The sequence below is a fragment of the Myotis myotis genome, unplaced genomic scaffold (genome assembly GCF_014108235.1).
Source record: "Myotis myotis isolate mMyoMyo1 unplaced genomic scaffold, mMyoMyo1.p scaffold_m19_p_18, whole genome shotgun sequence".
Taxonomy (NCBI): Eukaryota; Metazoa; Chordata; class Mammalia; order Chiroptera; family Vespertilionidae; genus Myotis; species Myotis myotis.
Genome location: NW_023416322.1, coordinates 5,760,216 through 5,786,095, shown reverse-complemented (window position 1 = coordinate 5,786,095; position 25,880 = coordinate 5,760,216). Strand labels below are relative to the sequence as shown.

General features: G+C 39.9%; 2 protein-coding genes across 5 annotated transcripts in view; one reads left to right on the top strand and one right to left on the bottom strand.

Moving 5' to 3' along the window:
- Positions 1-16,317, top strand: part of SPTA1 (spectrin alpha, erythrocytic 1) — a 72,595-nt gene extending 56,278 nt beyond the window's left edge. For all 4 annotated transcript variants that reach the window (XM_036344672.1, XM_036344671.1, XM_036344673.1 and 1 more), the window contains 12 exons: positions 843-1,005; positions 1,576-1,652; positions 5,332-5,541; positions 7,628-7,924; positions 8,752-8,864; positions 10,046-10,063; positions 10,553-10,604; positions 11,667-11,854; positions 12,995-13,048; positions 14,282-14,428; positions 15,173-15,317; positions 15,802-16,317. In XM_036344672.1, coding sequence (XP_036200565.1) covers positions 843-1,005; positions 1,576-1,652; positions 5,332-5,541; positions 7,628-7,924; positions 8,752-8,864; positions 10,046-10,063; positions 10,553-10,604; positions 11,667-11,854; positions 12,995-13,048; positions 14,282-14,428; positions 15,173-15,317; positions 15,802-15,927 — 1,590 coding nt within the window. In that variant the 3' untranslated portion in view covers positions 15,928-16,317. The remainder of the gene's footprint in view (positions 1-842; positions 1,006-1,575; positions 1,653-5,331; positions 5,542-7,627; positions 7,925-8,751; positions 8,865-10,045; positions 10,064-10,552; positions 10,605-11,666; positions 11,855-12,994; positions 13,049-14,281; positions 14,429-15,172; positions 15,318-15,801) is intronic.
- Positions 16,318-22,598: 6,281 nt separating this feature from the next.
- LOC118672868 (olfactory receptor 10Z1) lies at positions 22,599-23,540 on the bottom strand. The gene has a single exon (XM_036342827.1). The coding sequence runs from the start codon at positions 23,538-23,540 to the stop codon at positions 22,599-22,601; it is 942 nt and encodes a 313-aa protein (XP_036198720.1).
- Between the last annotated feature and the right edge of the window lie 2,340 nt (positions 23,541-25,880).

Sequence of the window (25,880 nt, the reverse complement as noted above, 5' to 3'; positions counted from 1 at the left end):
TGCTAAAATCATACACAGAATTTTAATCACCTATTTTTAACATCTAACAAATATATATTTATTTTTATTATCTAGGGATGCAGTGTCCAATATGGCGGCTACTAGCCACAGCGGCTATTTAGAGGGGATGTGCTGGTAATTATTTAACAACCAGCTACTGCTCTCCAAAAATTAATGCCACAATTGATTATTTCTGTGGAATAAATTTTCCCACAGTGGCCCAATTGAATCCATCTCTTTAAGCTGCCATTTTTTTCTTGTTGTTGTTGTCAGCAAATAGTTATTTAATTTCTGTTTTCTGAAAACTCTTTTTTCAAGCTCTTATAAATACACCTTTCAGATTCTTTAAATTAGTTGTTGACACACTTACTCTTATCCTGTGCACAACATGGCATTTATGAAGCTTTTATAAATGACTTGCTTTGATCAGAGAATATTTGTAAGAATGGGGAATTTTTTTTTGTAAGCCTCTACAGAGGAGGACCCGTTGGAAACTTATTTGTAACTTGAGTATCATTCTTTAGTTTAAATGCTTGTTTTTACAACACCTCACTGACTGAGTACTACACGAAGAACCCTAAGCAGAGATGACGTCATACTTTCTAGATGCTTACACCCACTCAGATAATCACAGTTGCGTGAACAAGCATGAGAAGGTCATCCAAGTGCGGGGGCGGAAATGACCATCTGGGACATAGAGAAATCACAGAATAAATTCACTAGACCTAGAGGAGAGCCGTTAAATATTTTAAAGAGAGAGAGGAGAGATTTCTAATAGTCCCAAAGAATTCAGATGTTTGGCCTTGGTCTCTCTCTTCCTCCTTTCACCGTTGGCGTTGCAGGAGGAAAGTCAGCACAAGGAGAAGATTTCCGCCAAGATAGAGGCTTTGAACGCGAAGACACCGTCTCTGGCCCAGGCCATAGCTTCCTGGAAGTCGCAGTTGGAAGATGATCTGGCCTTTCAGGAGTTCAACTGGAAGGCTGATGTGGCAGAGGCCTGGATAGGTATGATGGTGAAGGCCAGGGTGCTGGGGCTTGAGAAATGCTGATACATTTTTTTAATGCAATGGTTCCTGGGGCTTTCTCACTTACCTTGTGAAGAGAGGTGCTCCCTCCATCACTCGTTCCTGTCCTTCTGGGACGCAATTACAATGACACTCACACACACACACACACACACACACACACACACACACACACAATGAAGTATCAGCATCTTTTTGAGAACTGGTGATTTCGCATGTGATATTCAGATAGGGCCGTGGCCAAAACTTCTAGGAAGTAAATGTATGTTTGATTTAATTAAAATTTATGTCTAATATGAAATTTTTGTGTTCTATGAAACACTCAGATGTTCCCTTGGTGCTAGCTTTGTTTCCATCAGTTTATCCTGAATAAGTCTATAGAACAATCCATTCATCCCCAATTTAATGTTTACTCACAGCCCAAGGAATCGCCGACGTGTAGAGTTAGGAGGCTCTCTTGTGAACTATAGGACATATTCCTTTTCTCCTTATCAAGTCTGATCCAAGAGCAACTATCTTTCTCAACCTATTCATGATCTTTGCTCTTTAGCTGAGAAGGAAAGAAGCCTGAAGATCAATGGCAATGGTGCAGACCTCACTGCCTTCCTCACTCTCCTGGCAAAACAGGTGAGAGCCGGGTTGCCTTTGTAATAGACGCCCGTGAGGGCCAAGACCCATATCGCACAGAATAGGATTAGCCACTCCTAAGTCGTGTGGTTTTATTGTCTGTAGGACCTGTAATATTGGTCCTTTTATTCTTCCTGATATTGATCATTTGCTATTTTTTTCTCCCTCTTTGCCTCTCCCTGCCCACTCTCTCTAATTAAATTTGCAACTGATATTTATCATTTTTATTAGAGAATCAACATTTGGCTTTTTAATTTTTTTCTGTTCTATCTTTATATTATATTCCATTAATAGCTTTTTATAGCTTTATATCTTTACCATTTTCTTTAACTTTCTTTATGATTACCTGATTTTAAAAAATTTTAAGATAGATTTCAAATATTTAGCTATTGTTTTATAATATATTGATTTAAGGATATAAATTTCTAAGTAAAGCTTAACTGCATCTCAGAAATTTTATGTTTTTGTTATTCAGTTAAATATTTTCTAACTTAATTTTTATTTGACCCACTAATTGTTCTGTTTTGGTGAATAGTTTTTGTACAATTAAAAGAATGTGTATTTTTCGGTGGTTTATATTACCTGTTATATTTTGTTAATCATGTTGTTTAAATGCTTACTATTTTTATATATTTTGAGGCTAGGTTAAAAGTTGTGTTGATATTTAGAATAATGCAATCATCTTGATGAATTGATACTTTTAATTATGAATGGTCATCTTTCTAATAACATTTCTTAATTTAAAGTCTTTTTTGCATACTAGAATACTACACCAATTCTTTTTTGTTTGTTTATAGTATATATCTGTTTTCATCTTCTGTTGTTTTTTATGTTTCTGTGACTTTATATTTTATTTTTCTTGTTGATACACTTATAAACTGCAAAATGATTACCACCATTGAACTACATAATACTTTCATTCTGTCACATAATTATCATTTGTGTTTAGTAAGAACATTTAATATTTACTCTCGTAACAACTTTCAAGTATATAATACAGTATTATTTGCTCAAATAACCTTGCTGTATATTAGATCCCAAAACTTGTTAAAAGGAAGTTTATACCCTTTACACCCCTCCCCGGCCCCCAGTTCTTGGTAACCACTATTTGAGATTCACATATAAGTGACATCATGCAGTGTTTGTCTCTCTCTGACTTATTTCACTTAGCACAATGCCCTCAAATTTCATCCAAGTTGTTGCAAATTGCAGGGCATCCTTCTTTCTCATGACTGAATAATATTCCATTGTATGTATGTATGCATGTATGTATATATGTATGTGTCTATATATCTACCTCTCTATATTACATTTTCTTTTTCTAAATCCTCACCTGAGATATGTTTTATGGATTTAGAGAAAGGAAGGGAGAGAGAGAGTGAGAAACGTCGATGTGAAACATCAATTAGTTGACTATCATACACGCCCTGGTTGGGGATTGAACCACAACCCAAGTATGTGCCCTGACCAGGAATTGAACTCAAAACCTTACTGATGTATGGGACAGTGCTCCAACCACCTGTGCCACCTAGCCAGGGCTATCTTGCATCTTCTTTGCCTGCTTATCTGTTGGTGCACACTTAGGTTGTTTCTGTATCTCAGCTATTGTGAATAATGCTGCAGTGAACATAAAAATGCAGAGTGCCTTTAAATTTTCTAAAATTTTATAGATTTATATAATGAGTATGGCTTTGTCTATCTAATTTTATCATTTTATTGGAATAGTGCAGTGATGGCGAACCTTTTGAGCTCGGCATGTCAGCATTCTGAAAAACCCTAACTTAACTCTGGTGCCATGTCACATATAGAAATTTTTTGATATTTGCAACCATAGTAAAACAAAGATTTATTTGATACTTATTTTATATATTTAAATGCCATTTAACAAAGAAAAATCAACCAAAAAAATGAGTATCATAGGTTTGCCATCACTGGAGTAGTGTGTTCATTTACATTTAAACTAATTCATTGATAAGTTTTTACTTAAAATTGTAATCTAACACCTCCCATTCCCCATCCTACCCCTACTTTTTAGCTAGGGATTAAATTGCTCAAAGCATACTTTTAGTTTTGTTTATCTATCTATCTATCTATCTATCTATCTATCTATCTATCTGAGGACTAATCCTTTTTCAGTTTGCTTTTACACCTGGGACCTTTCAGGGGTCTCAACTAACTCTCTTTCGCTGGGGCTGCCCATGATTACTGTGTCCTGAAATCAGCACTGGGTGACTCCAGAGAACTGTATGTAGCGTTTTATATCACAGCTGCTGTTTTCTGCTTGGCTTCTAGGACTTGTGTCCCACAGTTTAGGAGTCTATAAATGTCTTGAGAGGAAAATGCAGTGGGAATAGTGGACCTACTTTTCTGCAGTTCCCTATTTATTTATTTATTTATTTATTTTTAATCTGAACAATAAAGATTTAATTTAATTAAAAAAATTTTTAAAGACAAAACAAAAAAGAGTATTCTTGGATTCAGTCCTTTGCTTTGTATACTTCAGTCCTTTGTATACTTCATTCAATTCCCTTCTGACCTGATGTGTTTGTTAAGAAATCAGTTGATAGTCTAATGGGAGATCCCTTAATGGTAACTTTCTGTCTCTTTCTGGCAACCTTTAAGATTCTTACTTTGTCGTTGGTGTTTGCCAATTTAATGATGATGTGTCTTGGTGTCGGTCTTTTTGGGTTCATCTTGTTTGGGATTCTGTGTGCTTCTTGGACTTGTGTGACTTTTTTCTTCCCAAAGTCAGGGAAGTTTTCTGTAATTATTTCTTCAAACAGGTTTTCTATTCCTTGCTCAGTTTTTTTTTTTTTTTCCAGTTGCTGCTCTGTTTGGGTGTTTGTTTGTTTTTTTCCTTCCTTGTCTTCTAAGTCACTGATTTGGTCCTCCTAGTCTACTGTTGAAACCATCCATTGTGTTCTTTATTGCAGCTATGTCATTCTTCATTTCCTCTGGATTCTTACTGCAGTTCCCTCTTCATTGCTCCTCAATCCTGGCTGCCCCAGTTCCCCCGAACTCCAATTTTTGTCATTTTAGCTCCGTCTAAAGCTCTCATCAGCTGCTTTCCCCTCTTACCCTTTTCAGTGTATACTTCAAAAGCAAAAGTAACTGAGAATATTACTCTTACTCTACTACCAATCCCTCCTCTCCATGATTTTAATCCTTGAGTTACAGCCACCTGAACTGCATTCTGATCTTTTTCAAACAACTTTGTACTTTTTTTTTTTACAAGCGGTTAAAGCTGTTCTCAAAGAGAGAATTGGTCCAATACAAGCTACTCTATTAAAGCTGGAAGTGGAACATCCCTAATTTTGTGATTCTGATACCAACATCTCCCAAAAATATCATTTGTGTAATATAGCATCTGTAGGTCTTTTTTTAATTTCCATACTTCCAAGATCTCTAGTAGAACACAAAATCTAATAAGTGATACAAAAGAGTTTTAGAATGTGAGTTCAAATCTAATTTCAAAACATACTTCGGAATTTAGCCATAATCCCAATCCCAAATGTTTACTTAAGTCTCTAAATCATATTTCCTTTTCCTTGGTCATCATTCTAACTCTTTTCTAGTCCTTACCTTGTTCATGATAAAAATATGGTGGAACCCAGGTGTAAATGACCCTTCGGAATCTGCATTCGTTCTCTGCTCACTGCTTCTCTCTGGTCTTTCTCAGGACACACTGGATGCCAGTGTGCAGAGCTTTCAACAAGAGAGACTGGGTAAGATAACTGACCTAAAGGACCAGCTGGTGGCTGCTCAGCACAGCCAATCCAAAGCCATCGAGGAGCGCCACGCTGCCCTGCTGAGGCACTGGGAACAGCTGTTGGAAGCCTGTGAAGCTCACAGGCAGAAATTGCTAGAGAAACAGCTGCCCCTACAGAAGGTAAATGGTACAAGATGATGAGGCACAATAAGACCTTGATTATATATTAGCCATGGAATCTACCAACAAATAGTGGAAACCCTGTTTGGATATATTTGAGTGTGTACTTTGGAAAGGACCAGAAAGACATTCTGGACTTTAGATTGCTAGGGAGGTTTTTTTAGACTTTTGTCAGTTATCCAGGTGACTTGAGACAAAAGCTCGGCACAGGTGATAGAAGAGGTAGGTGGCACAACAGGGTAAACGATCTTACTGTATAGCAGACCTACAGCTGGCAGGCAGGAGATATGGTCATCCCTATGCTTTTCTCCAGTTCAAATGCAAGACCTAGACAAGTACATATTGTGTTCTGACATGTCACTTAACATCTCTGAACCTTGATTCTCCCATTTATGAAATAGGATAATATTACCACCACCTCTTGCTGTTCTCTGTTATTACTATTAAAAAGGATAATGGATCTGAAAAATTCAGTATAAACCACTAAGTTCTATATGGATATAAGTGATTAAAATGTCCTTTCTAATGGTGGCTGCTAAGGTATTAGATGTTGATAATAAAAAAACAATAATGAAAGGAAGTTGGATAGTCAGTAAATTACTGAGCACTCCTAGGCCATAACAAGTATTATACCATATAAGGTAGGGAGTTAGAGAAATTGGAAAACACACACACAAATAAAAATCAGTCAGTTTGAAAAAAAATAGTCAGTCTGGACCCTTAGTTAATTTTTACTCTATTGAAAGACATGAGACCTAATTTTAGTGAAAAAAAGAATAAATCAATTAATGGAATATATATACATATATATACATATATATATATGGAGAGAGATATGAAAGATATTTCACAATCTGATTCTATTATTTTACTTTCTGATTGTAAAATATTTGTAAAATATTCAGTTGATCCATACTATTTTGAAAATAATAAGAAGTACTTCATAGGTTTTTATATTCTTCATATGAGTTTTCTCTGTGTTGATCTATTTTAGCATATAGATTGCAGAAATGAGTACAGGGCAAATATAATAGGGCACAACCTCTTTAATGCCTATGTTTGGGGATGAAAACAAATTTGCATAACAAATCTCCCTGAAAATACTATCTGCTGACCTCAAATTTATGATGATTTTAAATCTAAAAAAATTTTGATGACATACTGTTTGGAACAATCCATGTTATTGCTCTCATTCAGAAGTTCAATCATTGAGAACATACAGATAACTCCAGAGTGTATTGCAGGGGGAGGGATAAAGGTTAGAGTGTAGGAAATCGATTTAAACAGGAACTGCAAGACCTGACCAGTTTGGCTCAGTGGATAGAGCGTCGGCCTGCGGACTTAAGGGTCCCAGGTTCGATTCTGGTCAAGGGCTTGTACCTTGGTTGTGGGCACATCTCCAATAAGGGGTGTGCAGGAGGCAGCTGATCGATGTTTCTCTCTCATCAGTGTTTCTAACTCTCTATCCCTCTCCCTTCCTCTCTTTAAGAAAGCAATAAAATATATTAAAAAATAAAAATAAATAGGAACTGCAAGCATGAGGTGAGCCCTGAACAAGTTTTAAAAGGATGTTAGGAAAAGAACTCAGTCTTCAAAGAGACATTCGAGAGGTATGGTCTATAGACGATCAGAAGGAAGAGGAAGTGGATAAAGGATAGGATAGATTTGCCTATTTCATGAATGATTCATTCATCTAACATCTATTTTTGCATGTCTACTATGTGCCAAATAGAATTGAAACAGATTTCAGAATAAGAAATCATAAAATCTTCTCATTGAAAACAACCTTTGTCACTTTTGGAATCTTAGAGCTAAAATGTCTCTAGAAATCACTCAACTTTCCCATTTGTAGATGATAGAAAACCTGACCAAGTTCACAATGAGATGCCAGGATCAGGACTTATATTTCTAACTCACATGTCTGTCCATTGGTTTCCCATTGGTTTTAGTTCTGCCGTTGTAAAGGGTTTGCCCTGAAAATATTGAAGGCAATTACTTCTTTATTTTTTATTCTGAGTCTTCTCTCCTCTTTTTTCTCTTCTCTTTCTATTGGGAAAGATGAAGGTGTCTTTTTTTCTCTCTGTAGGCTGAGGAGCTATTCATGGAATTTGCACACAAGGCTTCAGCTTTCAACCACTGGTGTGAGAATGCTGAGGAGGACCTGTCAGAAAATGTGCACTGTGTCTCCCTGAATGAGATACGCCAGCTGCAGAAGGACCACGAGGCTTTCTTGGCCTCCTTGGCCAAGGCCCAGGAAGATCTGAACTATTTGCGAGAGCTAGACCAGCAGATTAAGTCCTTAAATGTGCCCTCCAGCCCTTACACCTGGTTAACCATGGAGGTGCTGGAAAGGATGTGGAACCACCTACCTGACATCATCAAGGTAGACTGAGGCACAGCAGGGACCTCCTTTGGCTATAGTGACCATAACAATTTAGTGGAGTACCCAAGCTGGGGGACCTCTGAGAAAGAAGGAACATTTTTAATTGGGAAAGCAGCCTTAAATTGGATAGTCTAAGAAATATTTGAAAATATATTCAAAATAAGTATAGCCCTATGTAACGTAGTTTGAACAGTTTTAAGCTTCAGGGTGTTGAGCAATGATTTAAGGCAGCAAACACAAGCTCCAGGACATGGCTCTGAAAATGAGTTATAGAAAGTTCACGAGGCTTGCAGATATCTTTAAAGTCTCTATATGCCTTCATCCAAAGCATTCTCTACTTTATGCACACCTCCAAAAGTGCCTTTTAAAAGTGTTTGAATTTAACTTTTGTCTGTCTATAATGATGTTCATTATAGACGCTATGAAAAATATTTAAAAGTTTAACAAAGAAAAATTTTACCATAAAATCACGCATTTTAGATGGCAACTCTTATAACTACCTTTCTCTTTAAGGCTGTTTTTATGCTCATTTAAATGAAATTTCACCTGGAAAAAAATAAGCAGAAAGATTTGCCTTCATTGTTTTATTATTTTTACTGAGTTCTGCCTTTGAGACATCTGCAAATACTTATGGGAAGTGACATAAATTTCCTTACCTTTTCAAGATGAGAAGAAGTGGGCTGGAAGCAATGTGAGCACATAGGCACATGCCTCCAGAATATAAATTTGGGAGAATTAAGATGTATGGCTGAACCTGGGAACCAATTATTTTACTGCAAAGAAAGGTTTTCAACGAGCAATTCGCTGTCTGTGATTTGGGTTTCTAGGAACGGGAGCAAGAGCTGCAAAAGGAAGAGGAAAGACAGGTCAAGAACTTTGAGATGTGCCAGGAGTTTGAACAGAACGCCAGTGCCTTCCTTCAGTGGATCTTGGAAACCAGGTGTGCTATGTTTCCGCAAAATTTATGATCCTTATTCTACACACTCCATTCCCCACAAGGATAAAGTTCATAAAGGAGGGAGGAGGAGAGACTTCTACAGCGTTTATGCTGTCCTAAATTATCAAGTGCTTTCTATTGGTAATTGGTTACTTTCTGAATCAATCCTTGCAAAACCGAGAAATGAGAGTTCCAGCCTTCTACCCATTGTGTACCCTTCAATATTCTCTTCTGGATATTCTCATTTTTTCCCTGTTGTCTATAATTACAGTTCAAAAATATTAGCAGTTCTTTCTTACTTAAACATTTTAATGTTGAAATTATCTTTGCATTTTACAAAGTACTTCTCTATCCAGTAACTCACTTAACTTTTAGAGCACACTGGAAAAGTATACAGAAAAGACCTTATTACCTCTGTGTGGAAAGAAGTTTAGTAGATGCATTGATGGGCTCGTGGTCACATGTGTATTTATTGACAAAGCAGGAGTAGAGCACATTGTAAACATCTAGTATGAAGCTCTTATGTTGCCTGACTAAAGCTGTGATGAGAATCAAATGAGATAGTATATGCTAATGGCTTTGATTGAATCCAAAGTGTCCTATATGTGAAAATAACATTTGCCACATCTTCTGGGGCAAATGACCTTGAAAAAGAGGAGATTTGGAAGGTGTAATATACATTAGAATAAATGGTCTAAATTGGTAGACTATTCAGTAATTGGGTCAGATTTGTGGAATTTTGAGAGTTAAAGAAGTGGTTTGGACAATCCATGATACCGACTGTTTCTACACACCACTGACAAGAATAAATCACACAGTTAACAAAAGCAAAGTCAGTCTCATGGCCAAAAACACCTGAGAGAAGGCACAAGCAACATCGCTCTTCCTTCTCTTCCTTTGGTTTTGGTCCCTCCTCCTCCGGCATCACGTGCCCAACACTGAGCACGTCACCTGACCCCCTGAGCTCTCTCTACTACAGCAAGTAGCTGCATGGAAGGCTCTTAGCTTCCTGGTGTGAAAGCTACTTTGGAAACAGTGGATGGAACATGTGCATATGTTTTGGGCTACAAAAGAATTTAGAATGTTTTATAAATCTGAAGTGAAAAAGATCGTTAAAGTAATCCATATTAACATATGATTTCCCTTTCTTTCTTCTGATTCCTGTTCCGGACCTTCATGCCCAGGGCTTATTTTCTGGATGGGTCAGTATTTTATGTTACCATGTTTGTCTTGTTATCACATTCGGGAATGATTAAACAAGGAGACCTTACTACTGGGGCATCTCATCTCATCTCATCTCAATCTGATGATGCCTCAATAAAAATGTGGGGTGAGAAGGAGAAGCACAGTACATATATTATTCTGGCTCAATACCCCGTTAGGTGGAGTCTTGCTGACATTAAGTTAAGAGTGTGTTTGAGAATAAGAACTAGGAGAAAGACCTGGAATCCTTCTCATAGGCAGAGAAGAGCTAGAAGGGGCCTGAGTTCCTTCTCATATGTCTGGCAAGGTGGCCAATGGACAGAAGGGTTGGTTTCATGAAAATTTGGTGTTGTGTAAATTTATTTTAGAGAGGCCAAGTGACTTGGAAGAAGTTGCAGTAGAGAAATGTAGGAGCTCTGAGTTTGTCTGTCTTTGTGAAATATGGACCTCTGATATTATAAGTAACTTTTTATCTGGTTCTGAACTAGATCTTTGCTCAAAGAAACAGGAACTCTGGAATCCCAATTGGAAGCAAATAAAGTAAGTAATGTTTATTCATTAGGTCAAGGTATTTCCAGAATTATAAGGAGTACTTAAAGGAAACTCTTAAATAAACACTTTTATGTAAATTTCCTGGCCTGAAAGTCAAGAGCCTATGGCTCTGGTGCCAACTCTGCCAAAATGTTATTCTAACCATTGGCCACCACTTTATGGACATGTTTCCTGAACTCTCTAAACTGTAATTTCTGTATCTATGTAATAATGTTAATGATATTTCTATGATAGAGTTACTGTTATTGATTAAGAGGAAAAGGTGCAAGGCTGCTAGCTTACACCTAGAAACACTGACAATTTTGTAATTTGATAATGACAATAATTTGATAATACAATTGAATCTAGACGATCTCTTAACAATTGGGTGAAGCACTGGGCTACCACTGTGTTTCTTACCCTTATTTCATTATTGACCCCCTAAGGAGAAAATTTTAACTAGTTACATTTTATTTCTTCCTAATGAGAGAAGTTAAATACTAAAGAATAAGACATTGTCAGATAGGGAGTTCTTGTTCTGGTCAAGAAGGTGAGTAGGTAATTGGTGTGCTGGCCTCCTGCCATGACCACATCAAAACTACAATTAAATTATAGCATAATAAACCCGCAGAACCATTTGAATACTAGCCGAACAGAGGTGTTATTACTAAGCATACAAAGAAGAAGCCACCATCCAGATGATAGGAAGAGGGGAAGAATTAAAGCAGGCTGGATCCACAGCCAGGTGTGCCGGTTGAGAATCTGGTGGGATATCTCAGCTTCAGAAGTCCCTACTGAGGAGCAAAGGGAATCCCAGCATCTACCAAGTTCATGGATTTGAAGAAATAACATCATTAAAACATCCATATTACCCAAAACAATCTGCAGATTCAATGCAATTCCTATCAAGATACCAATAGTTTTTCTGAATAGTTTATTTATCATGGGGGACAGGAATATCCCTGAAAATAACTGAATGGAAGCAATTAGAGGAAACTCATCCATTTCTTACTTTCACTCCCCTCCCTAGGAGTGGTGCCCTGGGTGACTCTCTCTCTTCTCCTTTTCCAGAGGAAGCAGAAGGAGATCCAGCTGATGAAGCGCCAGCTGACCAAGATTGAGGATCTGGGAGACAACCTAGAAGAGGCTCTGGTTCTGGACATCAAATACAGCACCATTGGCTTGGCGCAGCAGTGGGACCAGCTCCATCAGCTTGGGATGAGAATGCAACACAACCTGGAACAACAGATCCAAGCCAAGTACTGGGAATCTATGAGCAGGGCTAGGGAAGGGTGTGGATGATACTAGTTTTAGGTAGTTAACTCCAAGGGCTAGAATTTGGGGTACTGGTTAAAAGTACTCCTTAAGAGCTAGTACACTCACTGTATTCAGAAACAATATTCTCTTTACTGCCCCACAGAACGACGGTTTCTCTTTATTCTATTATGCAATAGGAAACAGTGCTCTCATTGTCCTAAAAATACCCGTCTGCCAATTCTCGAATTCCTTCACCATCTTATGTAATCTCTTCAGAGAACATTCCCCTTTGTAAATTTTTCTCTAAAATGTCTAAAATGCAAGAGATAGTCAAGATATGGAGCAGAAAAGCAGAATTCATTTTTTTCCCTAAAAAAATTAATTGTCTTAAAGAAGCTTTAGGTTTCCGTAGCTTTTTTGGCAGTGTTAGTATCTAAATCAGAGATTTCTTTAAAGAGCTTGATAATAAACATTTGAAACTCTGTGTGCCAGCCCCGGGCTGGGTAGCTTATTTTGTTTGAGCACTGTCCTGATACAACAAGTTGATGGGTTCAATCCCCAGCCAGGACACTTACAAGTATCAACCAACGAATGTACAAATAAGTCTCCCCCCCCCCCCTCTCTCTCTCTCTCTCTCTCTCTCTCATCAATTTTAAAAATTAAATTTTGTGACTCATATAGTCTCAGTTGTGACTACTAAACTCTGCTATTGTGGAGAGAAACCAGCTATTGATAATTCATAAATGGATGAGCATGGACCAATTCCAATAAAATATTATTTATGGACATTTAAAATTAATGTGTGCTTAACAAAGCATTATTCTTTTTTTATTATTTCAACCATGTAAAAATATAAAAACCATGAATAATGCTGCAATGAACATGGTTTCACACAATGCAATACACAGATTATAGAATCGTACACTTGAAATCTATATAAACTGATTAACCAATTTCAATTTAAAAATATAAAAAACATTCTTAGCTCATTGACTGTACAAAAGCAAGTGACAGACTGGATTTGGCCCTAAAGTAGATGACCCAAATAGTGAAACAGTCACTAAAATTTCTATTTCATGTGACATAGCTTCTGCTTTTCTCTGTTTTGTTTCATGAGGTAATTAAGTTTTTTTTTCTTTCAGAGATACTATAGGTGTGAGTGAAGAGACACTGAAGGAGTTTAGCACAACCTATAAGTGAGTATCCTATATAATAAAAGCCTAATATGCTAAGTGTCCAGTCGTCCAGTTTGCCATTTAACCAATCAAAGTGTAATATGTTAATGATATGCTAAGGCCACTCAACCACTTGCTATGATGTGCACTGAGCACCAGGAGGAAGATACTCCGACCAGTAGGTGAGCTTGCTGCTGGGGTCCGGATAATCAGGACTGAGCAAGACAGGCCAGACATGCCCTGGAGCCCTCCCATGACCCCTCCCTGGCTGGCCATCCTCCTGCGTCCCTCCCCAGCCCTGATCATGCACTGGTGGGGGTCCCTTGGCCTGGCCTGTGTCCTCTTGCAATCTGAGCTGAGGGACCTCCCTTCCCCCAAGTGTACGATTTCATGCACCAGGCCTCTAGTAACTTTATAATTGATTGGTTCTGTTTTTCAGACCATTCAAAGTAAATCTCAAATACATTTTTCCCTTCAATGTGGCTTATTAGGATTTTAAATAAAGATCTAGATCAGTGATGGCGAACCTTGAGCTCGGCGTGTCAGCATTTTGAAAAACCCTAACTTAACTCTGGTGCCGTGTCACATATAGAAATTTTTTGATGTTTGCAACCATAGTAAAACAAGATTTATACTTTTGATATTTATTTTATATATCTAAATGCCATTTAACAAAGAAAAATCAACCAAAAAAATGAGTTCGCGTGTCTCCTCTGACACGCGTGTCATAGGTTCACCATCACTGATCTAGATATATCATTTAGCTTTAAGTTGTAGTTTATAATATGTCTCTGAAATTTCTATATTTTAGAAATACCTTTTTTATGTTCAACATTTTATCCTTTTTCTCCAACCATTAGGTTTAAAAAAAGTGTAGAAACACAGGCAAGCTGTCCACTCATTTCTTTGATAAGATTATGCTATGTTGCCTGGCCAGCGTGGCTCAGTGTTCGAACGTCATGTGACCTATGAACCAGGAGGTCACAGTTTGATTCCTGGTCAGGGCATATGCCCTGGTTGTAGGCTTGATCCCCAGTGTGGGGCATGCAGGAGGCAGCTAATCAATGATTCTCTCTCATTACTGATGTTTCTATCTCTCTCTCTCCCTCTCCCTTCCTCTCTGAAATCAATAAAAATATATTTGTAAAAAGATTATGCCATGTTAATAAAGGCCCAGCTGATGCAACAAAACTGTTCTTTTCTGTTGTTAATATGCCTCTCTACTGAACTTGATAAAATGTTTTTATTCTATAGACACTTTGATGAGAATTTGACAGGGCGCTTGAGTCACAAAGATTTCCGGTCCTGCCTGAGAGGACTCAATTACTACTTGCCCATGGTGGAGGAGGGTGAACCTGAGCCCAAGTTCGAGAAATTCCTGGATGTCGTCGATCCAGGGAGGTAGGAGGAAGACCAAGGCCAGACCATACCAGGGACTGGGGCTTTGCAGGACGAGCACCAAGAGTAAAATAATCCATAGGCATTAACTCATCTTGAGAATAGGAGTGACAGAGGCAGAGACAATACGTGAACGGGGCAGCTTTGGGGGCCCTTCCAGGATTAGCTCAGAAGTTCATGGCACTAACTGCAACTCAGGCACCAGTCCTGCAATTTGATTAATGCCTGCTTTATGTTTGACATGAATTTCCATTAGTTCTGAGAATGGAACTTGACAGAAGAGTCCCTTCATGTGTATAATGTCTTAGGAGAGGATCAGTAACACGTGGGAGTGGGGGTGTTGTACGCTTGTGAGGGTGGTGTAGAATCATAGAGGCACCACATTATGGTTAGGGACTGATTCTTTCTAATACCAAACCCAAAGAAGACCAGAAATAGAGTTCCTCAAATCAACTTGAAGAGCTTGAGGTACAGATACAGGGTACTGGTGCTGATGGGAAATTCTGAAATTCTGTATAGTGTGTCAGGCCCATGTGGAAACAGAGGCTGGATCTTGGGAAACTGTTTATTTGGCTGTAAGGGGAGGAGAATGAGGATCAAATAGGTCGTGGTCTTAGAGAGCTGAGTTGGAAGAGGCGCTTGGAAAATCCAGCTTCCCTCTGTCTCTGTGACACCAAGTATAATGAGATCGGACCTGTTTCTTCTCTGTGTTGAGAGGGCACAGTTCCTGATCCTTTTATCCGACAGGAAGGGCTATGTCTCACTGGAAGAATATACCTCATTCCTGATTGACAAGGAATCAGAGAACATCAAGACCAGCGATGAAATTGAGAATGCTTTCCAAGCTTTGGCAGAGGGCAAGAACTATATTACCAAAGAAGACATGAAGCAGGTACGATTCCAATGGCACCTTCCCTCATTATGCTCTCATAACAATCTAGATTTTGCTCATCTCAGGCCTACTTGCCTACTAGCCCCCACCTCTTCGTTTTTCTCTAGCTATCATCTGCTTTGGTCACCATTTCATGTTGTGATCAACATGCAGAGTCAATCTCTAATGACTATCAGGGTCAAGCTCAAATCTGAAACTCGTTTTCAAGAATTCTTTTTATCCCATTTATTTAATAAGCCAAATTTAGGGAATGGGATAAGAAGCATAGTCAAAGTGACATGGAACTCTTCAGGTAACAGCTGACTTGAAGAGATTGTTGGTTTTATTCATTTGGAATTATGAATTAATGTTCATATGTGATGTGAACAGTGCTGGCTTTTTCTTCTAAAGTTCCTCCACTTGCTGAGTTTGGGGAATATTGGAATCCCAAGGAACCAGCTATTTTGAATTCTTATTACTGCATCCTTTTCCTCTTATGTTTCAGGCTCTAACACCAGAACAAGTGTCCTTCTGTGCCTCACATATGCAGCAATACGTGGACCCACGGGGCCGGAGCCACCCTGCTGGCTATGATTATGTTGGCTTCACCAGTTCCTTCTTTGGCAACTGATAAGCGACTCATACTAGATCATATAAAATCTTAGTTATGGAATTATTGGAGAATGAAAGAGGTGAACACAGAGGGTAGAAAGATAGTAGTGTGTGTATTACATTTATTGTAGGACCCAAAAGAGAAACAACCTTGGGAGATATAAGGCATTAGTAGAGTTGGAGAAGAGGAGACCAGGGGCTTATTTTGCATGAAACTAATTAAACCAACTGATGGGTGTCAAGTTCTCTCTTTTCTAAAAAAAAAAAATAAATAAAAAAAATTAAATTTATTAAGGTGACATTGGTTAATAAAATTGTATAAATTTCAAGTATGCGATTCTATGAGACAACATTTGTATATTGCATTGTAAGCCCACTGCCCAAAGTAAAATCTTCTTGCATCACCAAACATTGACCCCTTTTACATTTTATAAATTCCCTCCCACTTCCTTCTGGTAACCACAATACTGTTGTCTGTATCTATGAGTTTTTGTTTCATTTTCATGTTTTTTTCATTTCTTTTTTCTGTATCTTTTTTAAATGCATCTTTATTGTTGAAAGAATTGCAGATGTGCCCCTTTCTTCCCCATTGACACCCTCCACACTGCACTCGCCCCTCCCAGGCCTTTACTACACTATTGTCTGTGTCCATGGGCTAAGCATATATTCACATAAGTTCCCAGGTTAATCTCTCTCCACCTACCCTCCTACCCCTGTCTTCCTTCTGAGACTCTTCAGTTTGTTCCATGCTTCTATGTGTCTGGATCTATTTTGTTTATCAGTTTATTTTGTTCATTAGATTCCACATATAAGTGAGATCATGTGGCACTTACCTTTTTCTCTGACTGACTTATTTCACTTAGCATGATACTCTCCAGGTCCTTCCATGCAGTCTCAAAGGGTAAGAGATCCTTCTGTTTTACTACTGCATAGTATTCCCTAGAGCCACCAACCCTAGTCTCTCCTCACATGATTCTAATCCACTCTGCCCTCCCTCCAGAGCCTAGGGTGAGTGCTATGAATGAGATTTTGTGTGTGACCCTTTAAGGAGGCAGCTGTGTCTCTGGCAGATCTTCTTCTCTCTCTGGTGGAAAGAATCTGTGCTGATCTTCAAAACCAGATGGTATGCAGGTGTCTCTCACTGGCCTGTTGCTCTGGGTGTGGGTATATGTACCACCTTTCTTTATTCAGTCATCTAGCGAAGGACACTGCAGTGGTTTCTGTGTCTTGGCCACCATGAATCATGCTGCAGTGAACATAGGGGTGCATATATCTTTGTGAATAAATGTTTTCAAATTTTGGGGGTAGATACCCAGAAGAGGAATTGCTGGATCATATGGTAACTATATTCTTAATTTTTTGAGGAGCCTCTATACTGTTTTCCATAGTGGCTGTACCAATTTACATTCCCATCTGTAGTGAATGAGTATATTTTTCTTTTCTTCACAACCTCTCCAACATTTGTTATTATTTGCCTGATTGATAACAGGTGGAAGATGGTATCTAATTGCCATTTTCATTTGCATTCTCCTAATAGCTAGTGAAGTTGAGCGTCTTTTTATATTTATGTTGGCCATTTGTACATCTTTTTGGGAGAAGTGTTACTGACTTTTGTTTAAACATTTGGATACTATCCTATCTAATAAACAGGGAATATTCAAATTGACTGTCACATTGTCACAAAGATGGAGGCCCCATAGAGACAAGATGACTGTGCCAAGTCCCCTCAGCTCTGCCAGAGTCCCCCAGTCTTTCAGCCCCACCAAGGGGGGGTGGCAGGCACATGGTGTGGCCAGACCTTCCCTCAGTCCCCCAGCCACATAGGGCCAGCCTGAGGCACAGGCAAGCCTTTGATGGAAGCTGCCCAGCCAAAGCCTGAGGAGCAGGCAAGCCTTGGATGGCAGCTGCCTAGCTGCCCAGGGCCTTCCAAGGCTCAGATAACCAGGGCCAGCTGAAACTTACACTGCCAGCAATGGCAGTAGCAGAGGTGTGAATGGGGGCGTTGTCTTCCCCTGATTGCCAAATCACCTCCTGCCCCTGACGGCTCCTGGACTGTGAGAGGGCCGGGCTGAAGGACCCCTCCTTCAGTGCATGAATTTTCATGCACCAGGCCTCTAGTAGAATATAACATAGGCCTCTATAGAATATGTATATGGCAAAACTGTTCTTAAATGTCTAAATTGCCTGATTATTAGTTACCAAAAATAGTTACAGTTAAAAAGAAGCAGAACCTAATGACCCATCAAAATCAGTATTATTTAATGTCACACTTACCAAGTATGGAGAATATTTTTTAAAAAGTGTGCTTGTAATAACCAAAGTCAAAGGTGAGCAGGTTCCATTCCCCTCCCAACACCTGCCAAGGCCCAAACCAGATTATTAGACAAATGATGGGTCAAGAAATGTTCTTTTAGACAAGGGACCATTAGCACCATCTTATAAAGGAGAGTGAGTACTATAAAGGCTAGAGAAGTTAATATTTATCCAAAGAATCAACAAAATGCCCTAAGAAGATGGCACTGTCAGAGTTAACATAGCTTCTTCTGAAATTAATTTTGGCCACCTGTGCACCCAAGCAAAAAATGGTAATATTGGAATCAGCATACATAATTTATAAATATCCAACTTATAATATTACAACAATTGGAAGTTGGATCAAATTTACCTCTTCACTTCAGTGTTAAGTTCCTTATAATTTATACTCATCTTTTCTTGACCTTCTATTTACTTACCATAAAATGGAATCCCTGACTATTCTTACTAATTATCTTCTATGCAACCCATAGCTTGGAGCCAGCCTCTGAGCCCCAGCCATATGGTTATATCTGTGACTGTCTTTCATGATTCCTATTGCTTGGTTGGGACTTCAAAATTCTTCCACTCTTAAGAGAACAATGCCTTTTGCTTGGTATGAACCTGTTTGATGTAAAACATTTGCCTGGGAACCATCTCGTTTTTGTTTTCTGGAACTTGACCATTTCCCAGTACTTAATCCTCTCAAGTCACTGACTCTAGGTCCATATTTCTATCTTCTTCAGTCAGACACTGTGCCAGGTAACCACACTTCACTCTTCTTTGTCTGGTTATATTATCCTATATAATAAAGAGGGAATATGCTAATTGACCATCATGCCCTCACAAGATGGCCATGTCCACAGCCACATGATGGTGGTGACCAGTCATCTCAACCCTGCCAGGGGCCTCAGGTCCTCCTGCAACCCCCCACTGACTGAGGCTCAGGCAAGCAGGGCTGGCCGAGGCACAGGCAAGTCTCAGATGGCGACTGCCCAGCAGCCCGAGGCTCAGATAACCAGGCTTGTGCTGCTGGCAGTGGCAACAGCAGAGGTGTGATAGGGATGTCACCTTCCCCTGATCAATGGGTTGCCTCCCACCCCTGAGGGCTCCCGGACTGTGAGAGGGGGCAGCCGAGCTGAGGGACCCCTCCTCCAGTGCATGAATTTTTATGCACCAGGCCTCTAGTGACATATAAGAGGCTGGACATCACTGGCTCTGGCTTCTTCCAACATCAGCTAGGCAACAAACATGCAGCCCACAGTGATGCTGTCTAGAAACTCTAAATAATAACAGGTGGTTAGATTGAGTGCCTCATGTACGGCAGGCTCACATCTAAAGACTTTATATTAATCTTCACTAAAAAAAGCCCTATAAATAGCTGCTGCTATCATTTTATATTTTTTAGTTGAGAAAATGGAGGGATGGAAATGTTAAGAAACTTGTTCTAGGCCAGACATCTAAAAAGTGGCAAAATTAGACTCTAATCACAGAAATATGACTACAGAGCCTCTGGTCTTAATTGGCTCTTTAAAGAGCCATGTGTTGGGTGTATGTGGTCATGTTCACATCAAAGGGACTACTCTTTCACTGTGTATGCATGTGTGTGCGTGTGAGCCTGAAAGAAGAACTTGTCTTTTTTTAAGCACATTGTCACATATTTTTAAAATATATTTTTATTAATATCAGAGAGGAAGGAAGAGGGAGAGAGAGAGAGAGAGAGAGAGAGAGAGAGAGAGAGAGAGAGAGAGAAACATCAATGTTGATAGAGAATCATTGATTGGCTGCCTCCTGCATGTCCCACACTGGGGATTGGGCCTACAACAAGGGCATGTGTCCTGACCAGGGTGTGTGCCCTGACCTATGACCTCCTGGTTCATAGGTTGATGCTCAACCACTGAGCCACACTGGCCAGGCTGCACTGTCACATTCTTAATCAAGGGAGGGAGTTTTAAGTACCCACAGAAATTTTGTAAACTATTTTTGCCTGCCCCCCACCCCAGATCAATTGTGACGATGTCTATAGAGATAACTCCTAGAAACATCTTTTCTGAAAAATACCCCCAAGTGATTTTATACCCTTTTTTAAGACCATTGCTTTTGAAAGTTAGATGGACCTTTGAGTATTACTTAGCAATCTTGGAATATCTTCACTCACCCTGCTTAGTGTGCACTTAGTGAATGTTATGCTAGAATCTAGCAGCTAGATAACTGAATAGATTTCGGAAAGAAACTTGCGCAGATAGCCTCAGGGCAATTGGGGTTTCTTCCCGCTTATAGCAGAAAAGACCCTAGAGGGCATGCCCTTTCTCCCCTGACCACGGCCCTTTGTGCCGTCTGACGAGCTTTCCTACTTCTCTGCAGACTGTTCTCTTCTCTGGGACCTAGCTTCTTTCTTGCTTTCCAAACTTGGTTTACACCAAAGCTCACCCGGGGAAGCATGTCTTCCCTGAGAGCAAGGAAAATTACGAATTTCTATCTGAAAAATGTCTTCCCAATATGTCCTTCCCTATCTCTCAAGTATCACTCCGTTTCCAACATGAGTCATGTTAATATCATTTTCACAATCTCTTACGCCCATAATTTTCTTCAGTTTCCAACACACTCTCAGTGTTCAGGTCTTTTTGCCTTTCTTTAGGATGACGTCAATAAGTTTCTCACTGATATCCTGCATTTTCTCCCTACTGACATCCGTGATCTACTCTGCTGCTGAATTAAACATCCTATGTCACTCCCAGAGGCCGCTCTGCCCCTTGCTCACGGTGTTACTGTGTCCTGTCACCCACTGCCAAGAGGATCAAGTCTGAAACAGCATATTCAAACCGCTGTCTGCAAAGGAATCTTAACCCAAGCCAACTTCCCAGCACCGTCTGGGAGACATTTTTAGTTCCTGGACTCTCCGAGACAGGCCTATGTTATCTTGCCACTGACACGGTAGTTACTCTGTTCTCTTCTTAGCATATACCTTTTTTCTCACTCACTGCATTCAACACACACCCACCCTTTAGGAGTGCATTTAAGTGCCACCTCAGCCATCAAGTCTCTGGTTCTCCGCTGAGAATAACCTCTCCCTAAACTAAAAGCCACTATTCCCTTTGCTTAGCACATTATCAGTTGCAGCAGCTGACATTTGTTGGGGAATTATTATTATCCAGGTTTTGTGCTAAATTCTTTACATGTGTGATCCTGTTTAGTCAGGAAAGTAAGACTATTAAGTTGTAATCATTTTATTTATGAGGAGACTGAAGCTGAGAAGAGGTAAGTGATTTATCCAGGGTCACACATTAAGTTGCAGAACCTGCATGCAAACTCTTACCTGATAGCAGCGTGAATGAATTACACCTCTACTTATCCCTGAGAATGTCTGGCACTAGGCATGACATGTGGTAGGTGGAAGGGGAACAGACACAATACAGGGTTACATCACCGATTCTAAAAGATGGTGTAAGTGCTAGGGAGTGGCCCAAATGAGGGGGTCTTTGACACCCACGATTATGAGGTCATTACAGAGCAACAGCAGTTATCAAGAGAACTAGAAAATAAATACATTTTCCTAAAATGGAATCTACCCAAGTAGAAGAGCCAGATAAAAGAAAGAAGGTAGCCCTAACCGGTTTGGCTCAGTGGATAGAGCGTCAGCTTGCAGACTGAAGGGTCCCAGGTTCGATTCCGGTCAAGGGCATGTACCTTGGTTGTGGGCACATCCCCAGTAGGGGGTGTGCAGGAGGCAGCTGATCAATGTTTCCAACTCTATCCCTCTCCTTTCCTCTCTGTAAAAAAATCAATCAAATATATTTTTTTTAAAAAAGAAAGAAAGAAGGTAAAGTAATCATGAGCCAGGGACAGAGGAAGGACACCCAATGAGAGAAAGAGAAAACAACCTCCCTTTTTATTTAGCCAAGCATTCACACGGGTATTCACTGAGTTTCAGATCTTGGAAGACCATTAGAGATCTAATAGACGAATCATGTAATGATGTTAGGAATCGCTACAGCATCGCTGATAGGGCTCCAGCCAGCTCTGCTTTGAACTTGAGCGCTCCAAACTTCCCTCATCTTGCTCAGGTCAGTTATAAAATGCTTTTGTGTGTGTGGTTTTACTTTGACATCTCTACCTTTTAAAATTGTTATTTACAGTTTACATTGAATAATGTTTTGAACGAGTTTCAGGTGTACAGCCCTGGGTTTCAGTAACGAAAGGTGGTGTCTCCGAGGCTGAAAGTGAAAGTTCAAGTTCTGAGCTCATCCTCCTGCAGTCCCGGGGTGAGTTCAGGAGGCAGGGGGAGCTCTCCCGTAGGGCAGCTCTGGCGTGAGGTCCTGAATACCTGACCCATAGGCCTCAGGTCCGGGTGTACGCCAGCCTATGTATGCAGAGGAGACGGTCCCCTTGCTGCAGACTTCATCCTTTCCCCAGCAATCTACGTTGGAAAACATTCTTCAGAGCTGTCTGCACAGCCCGATTCCTCAGGCTATAAACAATGGGGTTGAGGAGAGGAGTCACCACAGTATAGGTGACAGCAATAAGCTGATCCCGCTCAAGGGAGTAACTGGCTTTGGGCCTCAAGTACATGAAGGAGGCACAGCCATAGTGAACTATGACCACTGTGAGGTGGGAGGCACAGGTGGAGAAGGCCTTCTTCCGCCCCTGAACCGAGGGGATCCTTAGTATTGCGGCCAGGATGAAGACGTAGGAGATGGTGATGAAGAGGAAGGATACCAGGAGGACCAGCAAGCTGAGGATGAGGATCCCCAGCTCACTCAGGCCTGTATCCCCGCAGGCCAGGCTTAGCACTGGTGGCGTGTCACAGAAGAAGTGCTGGATCTCATGGGAGCTGCAAAATGGGAGGTGGAAAATGACCAGTGTCATTCCCAGCCCAAAGAGGTAGCCATGCAGGAAGGAAATGCCGATCAGCTGGGCACAGAGGATGGGATTCATGCGGCTGTCATAGTGCAGTGGGGCACAGATGGCCACGTATCTGTCAAAGCCCATGACAGCCAGAAGGAAGCAATTGGTACAAGCCCACGAGGCGGAGAAGAACATCTGGGCAGCACAGCCCACATAAGAGATGTGCTGGTCTCCCATGGCCAGGCCGGAGAGCATTCTGGGGATGATGCCCAAGGTGTAGCAGGTCTCAGAAAAAGATAGAAAAGAAAGGAATAGGTACATGGGGGTGTGGAGATGGCTGTCCAGCCTGATGACTATGATAATGAAGACATTGCTGATTAGGGTGACGAGATACAGGCAGAGGAATAGCACAAAGAGCAAGAGTTGAAGGTCCCCGAAGCTGGAGAAGCCCAGGAAGACAAAGCCCCTCCAGGAGGTGGCATTGGGCTGCCCCATGCTGAGTGGCATCCTTGAGAGCTGTGCCGAACCGTTCCACCTTGCCAGTCGATGCCCAGTGCCTTTTGAAGGCAGGATGACTAGGATTGTCATTTTCCTCTGCCTGTTGTAACTTGAAAATGAAGTTCTGATTTAGACAGCAACTAACTTCAGAAAGGTATTTGTTACGTTAGATACACACATTTATGGATCCATTCTCACAGGCACACCTGTGCATACAGACATACAAAGATGCACAATGTGCACACGCATGCATGCAAACATATCACTACACATATGCTGGCACATATATACATATACATACCACATACAAAGCACTCACACATTATTATGCACATGCCACACATTCAAAACTATGCATTGCACATGTACCATTCATAACAATATCCACAAATATGTCAGTCATGCAAATGCATATATATTCAGATAGCACATACACATATATACAGATGCACCACACATTTATTCATACCAACATCAGGCATAAGCTGCCACATAAGAATACACATATGGACACTTACACATTGCCTGTTAGAATTTAGGGTGGGGTGGCTGGAGAAGTGTAATTGTAGAGATCAGGCAACAAAGCCAATACAGTGAAGTGACTTTCTCAAATTCACACAGAGGCAAGACTAGAGAAAAAGTGTCTTTTGTTCTAATCTAACATTATTTTCCCCAAACCTGATGCCTCTTCTCAGACACTAGGGGATGCTCACTAACATGAATACAGAATAAGAAACATCTTGCTTAACAATAATCTCTTGTGTCTATACCTTCCCTACCCCAAGCCCTTTCACATGTGAGTCTGTGCTAATCACTGAAGGAAGAATCAGGGCTCAGGGCAAGTTGTGTAATTTCAGCCCAAAGATCAGCCACAAGGCTCTACTGTCTCAGAAAAACCTCCTATGAACCAAAGCATGGGAAAGATTGAGCAAGGCAAGATCTCCACTCACCTGAAGAGACTCACAGCGAGACAAGTCCTGCTTCTCGGCTGCCATGCACTAGCTGCCGCCCATTAGGCCTGCCTGCAGCACAGAGAACCTGAACCCCATCTCAGAAATGCTTATTCTGAACAAAGAGTGATGTTCCCAAATGATACTAGTAAATCTCCTTTTACACCCCTACCCCCAGGTGGTGAATCATATCTATTTCTGTCAAAACAACTTCTCTCTCTGAGGGTTCCCCAGTCCCAATGGGTGCTGTTTCAGGAAGCACATCTAATTGTGTTTGTCATTAGCTGGGAATGCTTTGGGGGGAAATCAGAAAAGAAAATGAACAAAAGCATGCTAGGATCATGATTCAAACATGTATATGTATATGTATATGTATATGTATATGTATATGTATATGTATATATGTATGTATATAATGAATATATATTATGTATATGTATGTATATGTGTATATAATGCTAAATATTATATTAATAATTTTACATGTTAAATCTCTTTTAAAACTTATAATTATTTAGTAATAAATTAATAATTGCATTTTATATAGGGGAAAACTGAGCCTGATAGAGTATAAGTGACCAGTCCAAAGTAACAGAATTCAAGATTTATCCTTCTAAATTGACGCTATAAGATGCATAGAATTTGCTTTTTCCATACTGTTGTTTTAAGAGCTTGAGGTAACCAATTCTGATTTGTTTCCAGTTTCAAAATCACATACACTTTCATATTCACATATTGAAAAGTATGCTGATTTCTCATCGATTCAATTTCTTCCTGTAGCCTCGTCTATCTGTTCCACTTCTCTCAAACACATCTTACTTTAAAAGAAACTTTACCTTCTTCTTCTTTTTTCTTCTTCCTACAATACGGTAATGTCTGCACCCACATTTCCAATCTACTTTTGATCACTCAGATTGTCCTGAAACCTGAAAATGTCCAGAAAGTTCATCAAGGTTAATCATTTTATCTCTTTACTCTCAACATGTATTTTTCTCTAATACACAAGTGGTGTGAATGTTTGCACCTCCAATATACATTTTTGCCCATTCACTGATTCAATGGAAATAATGATAATTATTAACATGTGTTCAATACCTGACATTTTGGTGGTATTATTATATGAATTTAAAATTACAATATTGAAGGATTGCAGAATCCAACTAAAATGGAATCACTTATGTCAGGAATCAAATAAGATAGTTCAATGCATGTGCATTAAAGGAAATTTAATCTAACCTTACAGGAATTTACAGCTCTTCTCAGCAATCAGCAGAAGACATCAGCCAGTATATTTTTCACACCATCGCTAAACTTCTTTCCTCCCTTGACTCAGGTACCTTGATTCAAATAAGAAAGAACACAAGGCAACCAATAAGCTAAGATATAT

What these genes read in the sequence shown, in the direction of transcription:
- LOC118672868 (XM_036342827.1), bottom strand. Translation starts at nt 23,540, where the DNA reads ATGGGGCAGCCCAATGCCACCTCCTGGAGGGGCTTTGTCTTCCTGGGC.